Genomic DNA, 18863 nt, shown 5'->3' on the forward strand with positions numbered 1-18863 from the left:
CAAGCCCCACCAGGTGGGGGACACAGCCTGAGATCCCCTGTTAAGCCCTGCTGGGTGGGGCGCATGGTCTGAGTTCCTCATCAAGCTCTTCCAGGCAGGGGTGTGCAGCCTCAGGTTCCCTGCTCCAGCACTGGGTGGGGGGTGCAGCCTCAGGTCCTCCATCAAGCCCCACCAGGTGGGGACATGGCCTCAGGTCCCCTGTCAAGCCCTGCTAGGTGGGGGGCACGGCTTGAGGTCCTCCATCAAGCTCTGTCAGGTAGGGGTTACAGCCTCAGATCCCCCGGCCCAGCACCAGAAGGGGGGCGCAACCTCAGGTCCCCCATCAAGCCCACTGGATGGGGGGCGCAGCCTGAGTTCCCCCAACCCAGCACTGGGGTGCACCTTGAGGTCCCCAGTCAAGCCCAGCCAGGCAGGGGGCACAGCCTCAGGTCCCCTGCTCTGGTGTAGGGGTCGGGGGTGGGGGCACAGCTTGAGGTCCCCTTTCAAGCCCCCTGGGGGCAAGTGAGGGCATAGTCTTAGGTCCCTGCTGATTGCTCATTAAAGCTCTTTATGGGAATTTGGCCTCAGCTGTGGGTGCAGCCATCTTTGTGATGGAGTGATGGTCAATTAGCATATCCCCGGTTTATTAGATAGGATTAGTGATCCTAACCTATAATATTTTTTGTTGATTAGAATTAAGACTAATTAGCTTTGTTTCTACATCTTTCTGATATTTTTAATCTGTTAACCAGGGAGTTCCCTTTTTAATTACGCAACGTACAATGGGCGAATACTCTTTCACTAGGACGTGTCAGTACGTCACACCCAGCGGGCGTAATTTTATATATATATATATTTTTATTTATACTTAATTAAAATAAATGAAATATATATTTTTTCGTTTATTTATATATAAAGCACAAAGGAAAATACAAAATTACAAACAAATAGAAGAGAATACCAACAAAAAAATGGAAACATCGAATTAAAAAATTATAAATTTTACAATTATAAAGATTACAGCCGAAGCCGGTTTGGCTCAGTGGTAGAGTGTCAGTCTGCAGACTGAAAGGTCCCAGGTTCGATTCCGGCCAAGGGCATGTACATTGGTTGCGGGCACATCCCCAGTAGGGGCGTGCAGGAGGCAGCTGATCGATGACTCTCTCTCATCAATGTTTCTAGCGCTCTATCTCTCTCCCTTCCTTTCTGTAAGAAAATCAATAAAATATATTAATATTTTTTAAAAAAGATTACAAAAAATATATACCGTCTCTCTCAGGGCGCAACATATATTTCAAGGATGTATTCATATGTCCTACCGTTCCTGATAGTGTTTATGTTTGATGTATTTATAGGTTCCGCTCGGTTAACAGGTTAAAGCCATATACCCTTAAAAATCTTATTAAGTCTTTGGACACTCTTATCAGAAAACACACATATGCATTCATACATAAATGTACCTAATCCACAGGATTTGCGGGCTCTTGAATCCCATCTATGAGCCATAGTTTAAGAACACTAGTTTTATTGTGTGCATGCGTATGGGCCTAGCCAGTGGCCATGGACAACAGGGGGGTGGGGGCATATGTAGGGAGGGGTTTGGGATGGGAATGGGGGATAAGGACAATTATGTGAGACCATAATCAATAAAAAAATAAATAAATAAAGAGAAAATACTAAAAAAGAAAAAAAAAAAGAAAAAAAAGATTAATAATAAAAAAAGAAAAGGTAAAAAAAGAACACTAGTTTTAGCCCTAGCTGATTTATCTCAGTGGATAGAGCATCTGCCTGTGGACTGAAGGGTCCCAGGTTAGATTCTGGTCAAGGGCTCATCCCTGGATTGCAGATTCAATCCCTGATGGGGGGAAGGGGTGCAAGAGGCAGCTGATCAATGATTTTCTCATCATTGTTGTTTCTCTCTCTCTCTCCCTCTCCCTTCCTCTGTGAAATCAATAAAAAAGAACATTATATATCCCATCTAATAAAGAGGGAATATGCTAATTGACCATCACTCCGTCACAAAGATGGCTGCACCCACAGCTGAGGTGAAGTTCCTTTAAGGAGTCTTAAAAAAAATTTTTTTTTATTGATTTTTTACAGAGAGGAAGGGAAAGGGATAGAGAGTTAGAAATATTGATGAGAGAGAAACATCAATCAGCTGCCTCCTGTACACCCCCTACTGGGGATGTGCCTGCAACCAAGGTACATGCCCTTGACTGGAATCGAACCTGGGACCTTTCAGTGGGACACCACTGAGCCAAACCGGTTTCGGCCCTTAAGGAGTCTTAACAAGCAATCAGCAGGGACCTGAGGCTACACCCTTCCCCACCCCATGGGGCTTGACAGGGTACTTCAGGCCACATACCCCACCCAGCAGGGCTTGACAGGGGACATCAGGCCTTGCCTCCGCCCTGGTGCCAGGCCAGGGGACATGAGGCCACAACCCCGCCTGGTGGGCGCTTGATGGGGGACCTCAAGGTGTGCTTCCCATTCTGGTCCTGGACTAAGGGACCTCAGGCTGCTCCCCTGTCCCAGAGCCAGACAGGGGGACCTCAGGGGCTTGACAGAGGCCGTGCCCCCCGCTCCCCCCGGCACTGGGCCAGGGGGCCTAAGGCTGAGCCCCCTGCCTGACTAGGTTTGACAGGGGACCTCAGGCCATGCTCCCCACTCAGCAGGGCTTGACAGGGGCCTGAGGCTGCCCTCTGCCTGGTGGGGCTTGACAAGGCTGGAACTGGCCGGGTCTGGATCTCATGCAATTTTGAGGTGCATGTGGGTGGGCTGTGACTTGACTCTGGGTTCCCCTTTTAAGGTGTACAAATTTCGTGCACCAGGCCACTATCTATATATATAAAAGCCTAAGCGACCAATCGACCTGTAGCTATGATGTGAACTGACCACCAGGGGGCAGACACTCAACACAGGAGCTGCCGAGCTGTGGTGACTTGGCAGTTGCGGTTCTCAGGTGATGTACTGAGAACCAGAGAGGAGGGAGCCAGATTCCAGGGTACGACACTCAAGAATTGCCCCCAAGACCACTTAGGGGATGTCAGAGAGCCAGTTTCAGCCCAATCTCTGCAGGCCAGGCCGAGGGAACCTCTCACCAGTGCACAAATTCATGCACTAGGCCCCTAGTAGATATATAATTGTTTATTGATGGAGCCCACAACCTGGGCATGTACCCTTGACTGGAATTGAACTGTGACCTCCTGGTTCATAGGTCAACCCTCAACCACTGAGCCCTGCTGGCTGGGCTAGAACATGCCACTAGCAGTGCCCCAAGATGGCTACCTAAGACAAGTATATCTATTTTTAAGGAGGCAAAACCAGACTTGAATGGAGCCGTTCTTATCTCCATTTTGCAGGATGTCAAAATGCCTTGCCTTTTAACTCCGAGGTTGTGGTGATCCGATCCCCAGATATGTGTTGCTCCATGTTTGGCCAGGATAATCAAAAAGTGAGAGTTTTACTTTCAATGTTCGGAGCCTCATCTGAAATGCTTACATCAGGCCTGTCTCGGCCAAGTTGAGACACATTGTTTTTCTACAGCTGTGGGAGAGGCCCCATTTGTCCGGAGGAGAATGCTTTCCAGATGGGTTTCCTCAGATATATCTTTCTGCCTGACTACACGGAAGGACGGACCAGTCTTTCAACAGCTGCAGAAATACTTAAGTAGTATGCAACACTCCTCTAGAATGCAGACTTAATGACAAGTGCTTTGGGAAGCTTTGGGAAGCTCAGGGAAGTGTCTGCTTATACTGCATTTATATATATATATATATATATATATATATTAGCCCTAGCTGGTATGGCTCAGTGGATAGAGCATCGGCCTGTGGACGGAAGGGTCCCAGGTTCAATTCTGGCCAAGGGCACATGCCCGGGTTGCAGGCTAGTATGGGGTGTGCAGGAGGCCGCTGATCCATGGTTCTCTCTCATCATTGATGTCTCCATCTCTTCCTCTCCCTTCCTCTCTGAAATCAATAAACATACATGTTTATTGATTTCAGAGAGGAAGGGAGAGGGAGATAGAAACAACAATGATGAGAATCATGGATCAGCGGCCTCCTGCACACCTCACACTGGGGATCGAGCCTGCAACCCGGGCGTGTGCCCTGACTGGGAATGGAACCGTGACCTCCTGGTCCATAGTTCGACACTCCAGCACTGAGCCACACCGGCCGGGCTGTATCCTTTCGATACACAGAAAAATGATAGTCCCAAGGGCAGCGCAGGGCACAAAAGAACCCAGAGGCCAGGCTCACGGGTAGAAGGCAAGTCTGAGAGGCATGTTGGACTGGAGTTGGGGACCGCTCTGGGCCCAGGAGGGAGACGCAAAGGGACAGTCCAGGCCCAACTGGGAGGCTAATGGTGCCATGCTAATGGCGGTGGGAGGGGCCTTTAAGACAACCCTATGATTGTATACTATATAAACGATTGTATTTTACTACATTTTATGACGGGAATTCTATGTTAGAGTGGTTTTATTGGATCAGGAGAATTTATGAAGGTCTCAGAACCAGTCCCTTGAAAATGCCCAAGTTCTCATACTTTTTTTCTGTTTTTCAAATATGTTTTTATTGATTTCAGAGAGGAAGGGAGAGGGAAAGAGAGAGAGAAACACCAATGATGGGAAAGAATCATGGATCAGCTACTTCCTGCACGCCCCCCACTGTGGGACCGAGCCTGTAACCCGGGCGTGTGCCCTGACTGGGAATCGAACTGTGACCTGGTTCATAGGTCGATGCTCAACCACTGAGCCACACCGGCCGGGCTCATACTGTCCTTCTTGTCCTGCTCAGGACAGCTGCTGCGCCTCGCAGCCCAGAATCTCCAGCCTCAGCGCAATGTGGTTCACCCAGCTCCGGGGGTGAATTCTCAGGTAGCGCGTCAGGAGCGGTGGTTCTAGCGAGTTCACCACGGGTGTGAGGGAGTCTTGATTTCCCTGAAAAACCTGGAAGAGGAACGGCAGCATTTATTTGTTGTCCGGCAGGAAAAAAAAAATTATGTTTTCCCAACATGGCCAGGAGAAGTGGGTGTGACATCTAGAATTAAGGGCACTTTGCTTACTGCTGTGCAGGCTTTTGTCTTAGTGCCTGGACAGTGCCAACTCCTTTTATCATGAGAGCCTTTGTGTATGTGGCTCCCAGTGCTGAGAATGCTCTTATCCCTCCATTTTTATCTTTGGGTCTTGGTTTAGATACTATCTCTTGTCCAGCCGGTGTGGCTCAGTGGTCAAGTGTTGACCTACAAACCAGGAGATGACAGTTCGATTCCTGGTCAGGGCACATGCCCAGGTTGCAGGCTCCATCCCTAGTAGGGGGCTTGCAGGAGGCAGCCAATCAATGATTCTCTCTCATCACTGATGTTTCTATCTCTCTCTCCCTCTCCCTTCCTCTCTGAAATCAATAAAAATATATTTACCAAATAAAACTAAGGTCATTCTTCTACATAACCACAGGATAACATTATTATTCCTAACAAATGTAATATTGATATCACAATGATATCTTCAGATGGTTTTCCGATCCAGAATTTAATAAAAGAGCTCACATTTCATTTATTTATCATATCTCTTTGAATGTTCTTTAATCTAGAACAGACTCCTGTTTATTTGTTTTTACCTTCATGACTTTGATATTGTTTGTTTGTTTGGATTTGGAAAATTTACTTTGAAAATTTGGGGCATTTGCATTTTTAAAAACTATATTTTTATTGGTTTCAGAGAGGAAGGGAGAGGGAGAGAGAGATAGCAACATCAATGATGAGAGACAATCATTGATTGGCTGCCTCCTGCACGCCCACTACTGGGGATGGAGCCCACAACCCAGGCATGTGCCCTTGACCAGCATCGAACCTGAGACCCTTCAGTCCTCAGGCCGACGCTCTATCCACTGAGCCACACCAGCTAGGGCAGGACATTGGCATTTTTCAAAAAGTCCAGCACCATTGTGCTGTAAATGTCCTACATTCTAAACTTGTGTGACTGTTTTCTCATTATTAGGTTTTGGTTAAACATTTTCAGTGAGAATACTAAGTAGGTGATGTATCCTTGGCCACTACACTGCATCAGGGGACACATGATACCAGTTTGTCCCATTATTGACATGAAGTTTGATCACTTGGTTAAAGTGATACCCACCAGATCTGTCTGTCATAGAGGTAGCTGTCTCCCTTTCCTAGCCAACAGTCTATGAGACAATGTAAATATTCTGTTCCCCATCAGACTTTTAACTAACGGTTTTGGCATCCATCAAAGTTCCCTGCAAGCATTAAATAGTATACTGATAGTTGCATATTGATTCCCTAATTTTGTCATTTCTTCCACATCTTTATCTTATGGCAGAAGGCAGAGGCACAAGATGAGTCAAACGCACAATCACATTTAAGGCTTCTGTTTGGAAGTGGTGTCAATTTGACATTCCACTAGTCAAAATGAATACTATTGCCAAGCTCAAAGTCAATGGAGTTTTCAAGGAAGGAGGGAATGAAAAAGCAAGAACGAACAGTAATACCCTTTACCTCATCTGCCATTTTCTGTTCATTGAGAAATTCCTTATTTTTCCTTGTCCTATCAAGAAGAGGTGGTTTTATAAAAGGTTTGGGCGACCTATTAGGTTTCTTAGTCCATGAGTACCCCCTACTGTTGATAAAGTGAAGTGCAATCTATTTCTTTAATAGGCCAGTTTCCAGGTTGTTTCTTGTGATTTGTTTTTACTTTTCCAGGACACTTAATTTTCACCGTCTGAATTCTTTTTGCTCATCACAAAGCCTGCAAGATATGTATCCCCATACACCAGGAAGAAATGCCTTCTAAAATCTGCTGCCTCTAGCCCCACATACTTTCAATCTCTTTCCTTTGAGTTATCCACAAGCCAATGCTCCGATCTAGCAGTTTTATCACTCAGGGTGTGATATTCCTTTCAGAAGTGATTTTTACAGACTTGAATGGGAACTATACCATTGGCTCTCCTGGGTGTCCAGCTTCCGGATTCACCTGTAGATCTGGGGACTTGTCAGCCTCCAGAATCACGTGGGCCAATTCCTTATAATAAATCTCTTTATACATACACTGCCATGCACCCATGCACACACATGCACATCCTATTGCTTCTGTTTCTCTGGTATAATGTTTTCCAAGTTCATCCAGAATATCCTCCAGAATATACACTGAGTGGCCAGATTATGATGATCTCTGAACACATAATCATCTGGCCACTCAGTGTACTTATGTATAGGGGAAAGCTTGCAAATCTTTTTTCTTTCTTTCTTTCTTTTAAAATATATATTTTATTGATTTTTTACAGAGAGGAAGAGAGAGGGATAGAAAGTTAGAAATATTGGTGAGAGAGAATCATCCATCAGCTGCCTCCTGCACACCCCCTACTGGGGATGTGCCCGCAACCAAGGTATATGCCCTTGGCTGGAATCGAACCTGGGACCTTTCAGTCCGCAGGCTGCCGCTCTATCCACTGAGCCAAACCAGTTTTGGCAGCTTGCAAATCTTGATATGGCAAGGGACCAGGAGATAGTGGCTCCCAGCCTCTGGCTAGTAAGTCCCCTGCTTCTTTCTAACTACCCACAATGCAGTTTTTACACATGGAAAAACCTTATTTTAAAATCCCAACTCTGTGGTCAGTCTACACGGAGTGGCCAGATGATTATGTGTTCAGAGATCATAATAACCTGGTCACTCAGTGTATATTACCTATACTCTAAGTCTTTCATTCAGCTTTGAGAGATCAGGGACTTCTTGAAGGAGATGGTATTTATCTGAGACTTTTGAAGAATGAGCAGGGTGACAGGGATAGTGAGAAGTCCCTAGAAAAAAAATGTTCCAGGTAGAAGGAACAGTATGTATAAAAGCCTGTTGTCAGAAGGAACATGCAATTTTTAGGGGCCTGGGAGTTTATTAGTATGGGTGGAGCTTAGAGAGCAAAGGAGCAAGTGGCAAGAGACTGTACTAGAAAGATTAGTAAGGGCCACATCATTCTTGGTAAAAAATAAAATAAAAGACACACAGAGCCAAAACTGGTTTGGCTCAGTGCCTAGAGTGTCAGCCTGTGGACTGAAAGGTCCCAGGTTCTATTCCGGTCAAGGGCATGTACCTTGGTCGCAGGCACGTCCCCAGTAGGGGGTGTGCATGAGGCAGCTGATCGATGTTTCTCTCTCATCGATGTTTCAAGCTCTCTCTCCCTCTCTCTTCCTCTCTGTAAAAAAAAAAAAAAAAAAAAATCAATAAAATATATTTTAAAAAAAGACACAGAGATGAATTATACATCCCCTCATAACTCATGGGATAGCAAGACTTTATACCCTGTCCTCTAATTAGCATAATGTGTTGACGTATCTAGCAAATCAACATCAAGAAGGAAGACTGTCTGGGTCACTAAAGTTCAAGGTCAATGAGGCGTGGGAATCGAAGTTGCTGATAAGGGATGCAGACACCGATGAGCATTTGGGAAATACCTGTCATTCTTTACCCCTCTGATTCTTTTTCTTTTTTTTAATATATTTTATTGATTTTTTACAGAGAGGAAGGGAGAGAGATAGAGAGCTAGAAATGTCAATGAGAGAGAAACATCGACCAGCTGCCTTCTGTACACTCCCCAACCGGGGATGTGTCCGCAACCAATGTACATGCCCTTGACAGGAATCGAACCTGGGACCTTTCAGTCCTCAGACCACAGAGCCAAACTGGTTTCGGCCCCCTCTGATTCTTGCCGCAATCCTGGATGACATGAAAATCCCTGAGGAAAATCAACTTTGGGCTCTACTCTGCCCTTTTCTGGGGATCATACATCCTTGTGTGGAGCCACTGTGTCCTCCCCAAATGCTTTTCCTGGTGTCCTATTACTACAGATACTCAGTCAAGTTTATCCTGAAAGTTGGATCCTCTATCAACCTTGTTGTGCTCTGAAATGTCAAGCTCTAAGAGAGCAGCATACCTTGACTTTGCCATTCTGAAGACACGGAGTCCAGGTATGGCCATCTTGGCTGCTGGAGATGAGAAACTCCTTCACATACATGCTGGTAAGGAGAGATTTCATCCCCTGGGTGGTTATTCCTGTGACTCTCATCGTCTTCCGGAAGTCCACTTGCAGCCACTCTTCTGGATTATTCACCTGAGGAATAATCTAGTTAGACTAGTTTCCCATTGGTCAGGATTTGCTCCCAGAAATGCCCGAGTTCCTTCTTCTTAACCATGTCACAGCACTTACGCTCTGCATTTTATTTTATTTTATTTTATTTTATTTTATTAATATATTTTATTGATTTTTGTACAGAGAGGAAGGAAGAGAGACAGAGAGTCAGAAACACGACGAGAGAGAGTCACCGATCAGCTGCCTCCTGCACCCCCCCCCCACCGGGGACATGCCCGCAACCAAGCACATGCCCTTTACTGGAATCGAACCCGGGACCCCTCAGTCCCCAAGCCGATGCTCTATCCATTGAGCCAAACCGGCTTCGGCTACGCTCTGCATTTTAACTGTCTCTTTGTCAGTCCCCCTGTTTAGACTCCTAAGTAACTTGAGGGCTATCATTCTTCATGATTCATTTCAGTATCCCCAGGGTCAGCTATTGAATAGATATTTAATAAATGTTTGATGAATGAATATAGGAGCCATATAAAGACTGGACATGATTAAAAGTTTAGCAAAGTTTAGAGATGTATAACTCATCTCTATGTGTCTTTTATCTTCTTTTTCACTAAGCCCCCAGCCTGGCTGCTATTGCTCAGCGGTTGAGCGCCGACCTATGAACCAGGAGGTCACGGTTCAATTCCCACTCGTCAGGGCAAAGGCTTGGGTTGTGTGCTTGATCCTCAGTAGGGGGCTTACAAGAGGCAGCCAATCAATGGCTCTCTCTCATAGTTGATGTCCCTCTCTCTCTCTCTCTCTCTCTCTCTCTCTCTCCCCCTCCCTCCCTCCCTCCCTCCCTCCCTCCCTCCATTCCCCTCTGAAATCAATAAAAATACATTTAAAACAAAAATGTTAAGCCCCTGAAGGAACAGATGCCATTAACTCCAATCATCCTGCCTGGACCGGTCTGGCTTAGTGGATAGAGCGTCGGCCTGTGGACTGAAAGGTCCCGGGTTCGATTCTGGGCAAGGGCATGTACCTTGGTTGTGGGCACATCCCCAGTAGAGGGTGTGCAAGAGGCAGCTGATCGATGATTCTCTCTCATCAATGTTTCTAACTCTCTATCCCTCTCTCTTCATCTCTGAAAAATCAATAAAATATCTTAAAAAAAAAAACCCCACAAAAAACAACTCCATTCATCCTAAAAAGCTATTCAGGGGTTGAAAACTCACAGACTGAGTGGTTCTGGAAAAGAACTGTGCCCAATGAACTGTTACAAGACTGTGACCCTTTTCTTTGAGACGCTGAGACATCTGCATAGAGAGCGAATTATTGATATTTCTTTCTGCAAAACTGCACTTCGGCTAACATTGTATGACGCATATTAGCCTGGTACTGCATCGAGAGATTCCGTTTCCAGGTAGGGATCATTTCCGCCGATGAATGCTGTGTGGAATCACACGGCACCGCTACATATCTGTGGCTTTTCCTGCCCCCAGTCAACCTTCCTTGACGCTCTTGCGGAACAAGCAGGTGACATAAATCCCTCTGCAGAAACAGTCAAGGGCTTTCTTCATTCTTTCCCGACTGCTACTTCCCACTCTGCCTCAGGTGAATAGGACATGGTTGCCTCTTACCCGGGGTCTCCAGGCATTCGTCCTCCCCTGCAGGTGAAGCCGGGCTTGTGAGGGAGACCAGGTGGCAAACATATTGTCTAAGTAGGAGGAGGCGGTGATCTGTGCGTCTGCTATGGCTTTGTTTTCCATGCCGAGCGGAATGCTGCAGCCTCAAAGAAACGAAAGGAGAATGTAACCACAAGGACAAGATGCAGCCCTGGTGCCACTAGCCCCGTGGTCGGCAAACTGCGGCTCGCGAGCCACATGCAGCTCTTTGGCCCCTTGAACACCAAGGCCTGGGCGAGTCTATGTTGAAGAACTGGCGTTAGAAGGAGTTGAAGTTTAGAAAATGTGGCTCTCCAAAGAAATTCCAATCGTTGTACTGTTGATGTTTGGCTCTGTTGACTGATGAGTTTGCCGACCACTGCACTAGCCTGCCTCCACTGACACTTGAGGACTATTGTCATCATGACTTCATTTCCCAGGAATTAACTTTTGCATTGATTCTGTTATTGGTCCACCCCTTTTCTGGTCAGATCTGCTCAGCTTTGACTTTGACTTATTTGCCTTGTTAATAGTAGTGTAGGAGGTGGCTTCCCATGGAGAATCCCATGATTAGAATGATCAAGTCCTGCCCAGTTGGCATGGCTCAGTGGTTGGGCATTGACTTATAAACCTGGAGGTCACAGTTCGATTCCAGGCCAGGGTTGTCGGCTGGATCTCCAGTGTGGGGTGTGCAGGAGGCAGCTGATGAATGATTCTCTCTCATCATTGATGTTTCTCACTCCCTCTCCCTTCCTTTCTGAAATCAATAAAAATACATATTTTTAAAAATATATTTTATTGATTTTTTACAGAGAGGAAGAGAGAGGGATAGAGAGCTAGAAACATCGATGAGAGAGAATCATTGATCAGCTGCCTCTTGCACCCGCCCCCCCCACTGGGGATGTGCCCGCAACCAAGGTACATGCCCTTGACTGGAATCGAACCCGGGACCTTTCAGTCCGCAGGCCGATGCTCTAGCCACTGAGCCAAACCAGTTTTGGCAAAAATATATATATTTTTAAAAAAGAATGACCAAGTCCTGGGTTTGCCTAGGACTCTGCTGGTTTTAGCATTAATAGTTCTATGTGCTATAAAAAAAAAAATCATCTTGAAAAAAAAAATAGTTCTATGTGCTGAGAGAACCCGCAGCCTCTGGAAAACTAGGACTATTAATTATTCTATTCATGGTTGGGAGATGGAAGGATACGGGATGACATGGCACTTACTGTTTAAATCACAGCCCATCAATTCCATGCGGAGAGTGCTGCGGATGCTGTAGTGGGTTGGGTGCAAACGGATGTACCGAGCGATAATTGGAGGGTTAAATATGTTGTGTTTTATTCCAGATGAATCCACATTGCCAAAGAAGACCTGTAGAGAGGCATTAGCACAGGTACATGGAAAGTGAAGACAGAGCAAAAAGCAGTTCCTCCCAATCATATTTTCCTTTGTGCATTTCTCAAAAACATCCAACCGTCAAAACCAGTTTGGCTAGACGGAGCTTAGGATAGAGTACAAGGAGGAGAAAAATACCAAGAAGAGGAATGGAATAAGGGAAATGGGGTCTGAGCAGGTAGAGTAGTCCCATACAAAGTTCACCAATGTTGAGGAAGCCATCTGGGACTTTGCTAATCCAGTGTGGGTCACAGACCAGTAGCATCAGCGTCACTTGGGAGCAGTTAGAAATGTCCTATCTTGGGCCTTATTCTAGATCTACTGAATCAGAACATAAAACTGGTGAGGCACTAGCTTAGGGCAGAGTCAGCTAGGAAAGAGGACTGGGAATGGGCAGCTTACCACACTGGGCTCAACGGTCTACCAAGGATGTGGGCTCTAACCAATGCCAACCCGATAAAGTAAAAAAATACTCTGATGTTAAAATATGTACACAGATAATTTAATAAAAAAAATAAAATAAAAAATAGTCTGGGTTCTGTGTGCATGTGTGAACTGCAGGGCATTAATGAATGATTCCATATGTATGAATTTATGAGAACAATGTTAATATCCAACATGTGAAATTTAGGACCTTGACATGCCTACATTCTAGAGAAAAGCACATGACCTATTTAAGGGAAAAGGAACACAGTTTGAGAAATATGGTAGTAAAGACAATTCCAAAGGCCTAGAATGAAAACATGGCATACAGTGCAAGAAAAGTTAAAAAATCATCTCTCATAAAATACCTGGCATTTTGTATCTACCCTGTCTCCCCGAAAAGAAGACAGTGTCTTATATTAATTTTTTCTCCCAAAGTTGTGCTAGGTCTTATTTTCAGGGAATGTCTTATCTTTCCATGCGCTAGGTCTTATTTTTGGAGGATGTCTTATTTTCGGGGAAACACGGTACTTGAATACACTGAAATAGGAATCAATGTGCTTGTTATACAAGTTGGGGCAGAAGTAGGTTAACAGTTGTTCATATGGGAAATAATACAATACTTAATAAATAATAATAATACAAGAATGAACTGTGTTTCGTGTACTCAACTGTAAACCTACCTTTGCCCTACCCTGCGTCACACATCAGAGTTATAGTATTATGAAGATTTTTTAAAAATTGGATCCTCTCTCTTTTTTGATGAGCTTGATTAAAGGCTTATCAATCTTGCCCTAGCTGCTTTGGCACTCCTCCTCCTCAGCCTGGGCCTTGTTAGTGGCTCATGCAGGAAGCAACCAATCAATGTGTTTCTCTCACATCAATGTTTCTCTCTGTCTTTCTCTCTCTTATACTCTCTCCAATAATCAATGGAAAAATATCCTCGGGTGAGGATTAAGAAAAAAAAATTATCAATCTTGTTTTATCTTTTCAAAGAACCAACTCTTGGTTTCATTGATTTTTTTTAGATTCTATTTTGTTTATTTCTGCTCTGATACTTTTTTTTCTTTTTCTTTTTTTCTACTCACTTTGGACTTTGATTGTTGTTCTTTTTCTAGTTTCTTTTAGTTTAAGTGTTAGGTTAGAATGTTGTTGTTTTTTCAGTATTTAAGAACTTTTATTTAAAATCTGATCCAAATGCAGTGCCCTTTCTTTCTTTTTTTAATTTTTTAAAATTTTTTATTTTTTTTCATAGAAACATAGGTTTATTTTAATAGAGACATGCTGAATACAAAGGGCTGAAGTAAATGAGTCATTGTTAACATAAAATAATAGGACATTTTAATAAAAATTAATATTTTTTCATGAACATTAACTATGGTAGGTTAGAATGTTTTTTTGAAAATGTTCTTGCTTTTTCAGGTAGGCCTGTAATGATATGAATTTCCTCCTTAGGAATGTTTTCACTGCGTCCCATAAATATTAGGTTGTTGTGTTCCCATTTTCATTTATTTCAAGGTATCTTTTGATTTCTTTATCTCACTGTTAACCCATTCATTGTTTAGTAACATGCTATTAAGCCTCCAGGTGTTTGTGTTTTCCATATTTTTTCTTGTGATTGATTTCTAGTTTCATACTGTTATGGTCAGAGAAGGTGTTGATATGACTTCAATCTTCTTAAATTCATTGAGACTTGGGCCACTAACAAGGCCCAGGCCGGGGGAGGAGTTATGTGCCCTTGACCAATCGAACCCGGGACCCTTCGGTCCACAGGCCTATGTTCTACCACTGAGCCAAACCAGCTAGGGCAGGATTGATAAGCCTTTAATCAAGCTCATCCAAAAAGAGAGAGAATCCAATTTTTAAAAATTCTTCATAATACTATAACTCTGATGTGTGACGCAGGGTAGGGCAAAAGTAGGTTTACAGTTGAGTACACGAAACACAGTTCATTCTTGTATTATTCTTGAGACTTGTTTTGTGTCCTAAAATGTGGTATATCCTAGAAAATGTTCCATGTGCACTTGAAAAGAATGTATGTTCTGCTGCTTTGTGGTGAAATGCTTTGAAGATATCAAGTAAATCCATCTGATCTAGTGCGTCATTTAGGCTGCTGTTTCCTTGTGGATTTTCTGTCTGGAAGCTCTACCCATTGATGTCAATGGGTTGTTAAAATCTCATACTGTGATTGTATTAGTGTCAGCATCTCCCTTTATGTCCATCAAGATTTGCTTTATATATTTAGGTGCTGCTATGTTGGATGCATAAATGTTTACAAGGGTTATATCCTCTTGTTGAATTGATCCCTTTATCATTACATAGCTTCCTTCTTTATCTTATTATAACTGTCGGGGCATGTTTCTTTGTCTACCCATTTTTGGCTCCCTTTATTTGTTTCCGTGTTAGTTAGATATGTTGTGTTTCCCAATCTTGCTGAGATGGCCTTATGTGGTTGGTGTCCTATGAGGCTCAATAGTACAGTCTTCCTGATCACCCAAGCAAGGTGCTACAGGAATGTCCCTTCTGTGGGTTATGTGAGACTTCCTATTGTAACTGAGTCTTGATTGCTGTTGGCATGTCTGTGCATGGGGTCAACCCATAGGCTGGCTGACTGTGGAGATTGAACACGACTATAGTGAATGAGGTGCTGTGCGGGCGCTGGTTCGCCTCAGCAGGGCCTGGTGCCTGTCGACATCTCCTTTTGGATGTGGCCCCTTGTGGCGCTAATTCAATCCTGCTCTGATGTTGTTTGAAGCAGGTGTATTTGTTCTGGCGGCTCTTGGGAGGACTCTGGTTCAGGTCAGTGTCAGATGCTGCATGTGACTGGCCTTGGGCAACCTGTTTGAACTACAGTTTGTGGCTGCCTCTACTGGGCCTTGGTGTTTGTGGGAAGGTCCAAGCTGTGAACCAAGGCTGGCTTCCATTAGGGCCGTGGTCGGCAAACTGCGGCTCGTGAGCCGAGGTTTGCCACTCTGTTGACTGAGTTTGCCAACCACTGGGATAGGGGCTTAATCGCAAGGAACAACAACAGACTATAATTACTGGAATTGAGAGTCTAGATCAGTGGTCCGCAAACTCATTAGTCAACAGAGCGGCAAACCACTGCCCTAGGGGGAAGATCAGTAAAAGGCTCAAGGCATCTGAGATCTGCCTCTGCCTGATTTTACCTCTTGACAGCCTGTTTGGCTCAGTCAGAAAGTATCTCTGGCGGTACTAGAGTTTCATGAGGAAGGGACTCAGTGAGTCACCAGGTAGTGGAAAGTAGTGTCCACCAGATTGATACAGGTTCAGTGCTGGGTCTGTGGCCACTCAGCAAATGTCTCAGGGTATACCAAGTCTAGCTGCCATCCTCCAGGTGCCCACAGAACTTTGTGGAAGGGCAGGGCCTCATAAAATTGTCAGGGTGAGGCCAGCAGAGTTTGGCCCTGTGAAGGGAGGGCTAAATAGGTCAGGTGTGTGAGGGGAAAATGGCACCTGTCCTTGAGCCACACAACTCAGTGTGTTCCCGATTCAGGGCAGGGCTGCTGAGAGCTGGGAGGGTAGGGCCAGTGGATCTCCCATGATGGAGATGCATCAGTCAGGCTTGAGGGAAGGCCCCGTCCCCAGAGCCACCAATTCAATCACTGTCTGAGTCTGCCCGGATCTCTACCCCCCTGCCCAGGCAGTTGATTCCTCAGCAGGGGGTGAGCTCAGCAGGGTAAAACGACGGTGGGGCTGTTGTTATTCCCCTACGCCCGAGGTCGGCAAACTGCGTCTCATGAGCCACATGTGGCTCTTTGGCCCCTTGGATGTGCCTCTTCCACAAAATACCACGGCCTGGGCAAGTCTATTTTGAAGAAGTGGCGTTAGAAGAAGTTTAAGTTTAAAAATGTGGCTCTCCAAAGAAATTTCAATCGTTGTCCTGTTGCTATTTGGCTCTGTGGACTAATGAGTTTGCTGACCACTTCCCCAGGCTGATGCTGTAAGGGAGTACTCCATCCAAGAAAGATGACTTCTGCCGAAGCCGGTTTGGCTCAGGGGTAGAGCGTCGGTCTGCGGACTGAAAGGTAACAGGTTTGATTCCGGTCAAGGGCATGTACGTTGGTTGCAGGCACATCCCCGGTAGGATGTTTCTCTCTCATCGACGTTTCTAGCTCTCTATCTCTCTCCCTTTCTCTCTGATATAGTTTTAAAAAAAAAGATGACTTCTATAGTAAAGGAGAGGGACTCAGCACAGGGATCCTGGTGGCTGTCCCTTTAGCTCTCTCCCAAAAGCCACAAACCCCTGCTTCTCCCCATGTGACTCTAGTCTGCTCTGCCCTCCATCACCAGAACCCAGGGTGTGTGGCTGTGAATGAGATTTTTGTGTGCTGGCCCTTTAAGAGGGTGCCTGGATTTCTAGCAGGCTTCTGCCAATTCCTGGCCGTTAGAATTCCCACTGATTTTCACAGCTAGATGCCATATGGGCTCTCCTCCTGGCTCTGGTGCTGTGGGCTGAGTAGCCCAAGATGGGGTTGAGACCTCTCACTCCTCAGGGAGCAAATTTGCTGCTGAGATATCCCTCCAGATTCTCAGGCCTGCCCCCTGAGAACAGGACCAGCCCTTTTCAAGTCTCTGTGCTTCCTACTAGTCTTCAAGTGGCTTCTTCCGTAAATCCTTGGTTATAAGACGTATGTTCAGCTATTGTTTGGTTGGTTACTCAGGTTAATTGTTCTATATTTTAGTTGTAATTCCAGTTTGGTTTTTGGAGGAGGTGAGTGTAAATCTACTCAGATCTTTCCTCTACAAAATACTTAAAGAAAGATTAATGCCAATCTTTTCCAAACTCTTCCAGAAGATAGAAAAGGAGAGAAAACTTCCCAGCTTCTCCCACAAGGCCAGCATTACCTTGACACCAAATCCTGATATATATACCACAAGAAGAAAAATGACAGACCAATATTCTTCGCCAATATGGATGCAAAAAATCCTCATAAGAATTTTAGCAAAAATGAATCCAAGAGTATAGTATAAACATTATATTCCATGTCCAGGTAGAATTATCACAGGGATGCAATGGTAGTTCAACAGAAGAAAAGTGCCGAAACCGGTTTGGCTCAGTGGTAGAGCCTCGACCTGAAGACTGAAAGGTCCCAGGTTCGATTCCGGTCAAGGGCATGTACATCAGTTGCGGGCACATCCCCGGTAGGGGGTGTGCAAGAGGCAGCTGGTCAATGTTTCTCTCTCATCGACATTTCTAGCTCTCTATCCCTCTCTCCTCCTCTCTGTAAAAAATCAATAAAAAATATATTAAAAAACAACATAAGAAAAGTGATTAAGAACCCCAAACAAAAGGAATCCAAAGAGGACCACACCAAGACACAACATAATTAAAATGCCAAGAGCAAAAGACAAAGAGAGAATCTTACAAGTAGCAAGAGAAAAACAGTTAGTTACCTATAAGGGAGCACCCATACGATTATCAGCTGATTTCTCAACAGAAACTATGCAGGCTAGACGGGAGTGGCTAGAAATATTGAAAGTGATGAATAGCAAGAAACTACAACCAAGATTACTCTACCCAGCAAAGTTATCATTCAATTATTTTGAGGGGGGGGTGGGTGGGTGGGAGGAAATCAACAAAATCCAACAATATAAATTCCCTCAACATAAAAGAGGGCGTTTAGCCAGCACCGGTTTGGCTCAGTGGTAGAGCGTCAGTCTTCGGACTGAAAGGTCCCGGGCTCGATTCCGGTTAAGGGCATGTACCTTGGTTGCGGGCACATCCCCAGTAGGGGTTATGCAAGAGGTAGATAATAGATGATTCTCCTTCATCGATGTTTCTAACTCTCTATCCCTTTCTCTTCCTCTCTGTGAAAAATCAATAAAATATATTAAAAAAATAAATAAAAAAAAATAAAATGTAGAAAAACTTCAAAAAGGGCTCAAAAGGTTAATTTAGTATGAATTCCCTTATCATTAAAAAATAAAAAGATAAAAGAGGGCTTTTAGAAAATACCTTAAGCTAATGTCATACTCAGTGTCAGAAAAGATAAAAACTTTCCCCCTAATATCAGAACAAGACAACAATGTTTGCCCTCACTGCTTCTATTCAAGGTTGTAAGGGAAGTCCTAGCCAGAATAATAAGATAAGAAAAAGAAATAAAATACATCCAAATTGGAAAGGAAGAAGTAAAACTATCTCTATTTTCAGATGACATTATCTTCTATATTAGAAATCCCTAAAGAATCCACAAAAGATTATTAAAGTTAATACCTAGATTCAATAACATTTCAGGTTATAAGACCCCCCTATTGTATTTCTATAAACTAGCAAAAAAAAAAAAAAAAATCCAAAATGAAATTA

At 44.4% G+C, this 18863-nt stretch overlaps 1 protein-coding gene across 3 annotated transcripts in view; it reads right to left on the reverse strand.

Annotated features, from left to right (window-relative positions):
• Window positions 1–4638: 4638 nt before the first annotated feature.
• Window positions 4639–18863, reverse strand: part of F8 (coagulation factor VIII) — an 88956-nt gene continuing 74731 nt past the window's right edge. For all 3 annotated transcript variants that reach the window (XM_045573536.1, XM_045573535.1, XM_036415731.2), the window contains 4 exons: window positions 11947–12091; window positions 10697–10845; window positions 8925–9101; window positions 4639–4930 (listed from right to left, as the gene is read on the reverse strand). In XM_045573536.1, coding sequence (XP_045429492.1) covers window positions 4775–4930; window positions 8925–9101; window positions 10697–10845; window positions 11947–12091 — 627 coding nt within the window. In that variant the 3' untranslated portion in view covers window positions 4639–4774. The remainder of the gene's footprint in view (window positions 4931–8924; window positions 9102–10696; window positions 10846–11946; window positions 12092–18863) is intronic.

This window comes from Pipistrellus kuhlii, unplaced genomic scaffold, assembly GCF_014108245.1.
Source record: "Pipistrellus kuhlii isolate mPipKuh1 unplaced genomic scaffold, mPipKuh1.p scaffold_m20_p_51, whole genome shotgun sequence".
Taxonomy (NCBI): domain Eukaryota; kingdom Metazoa; phylum Chordata; class Mammalia; order Chiroptera; family Vespertilionidae; genus Pipistrellus; species Pipistrellus kuhlii.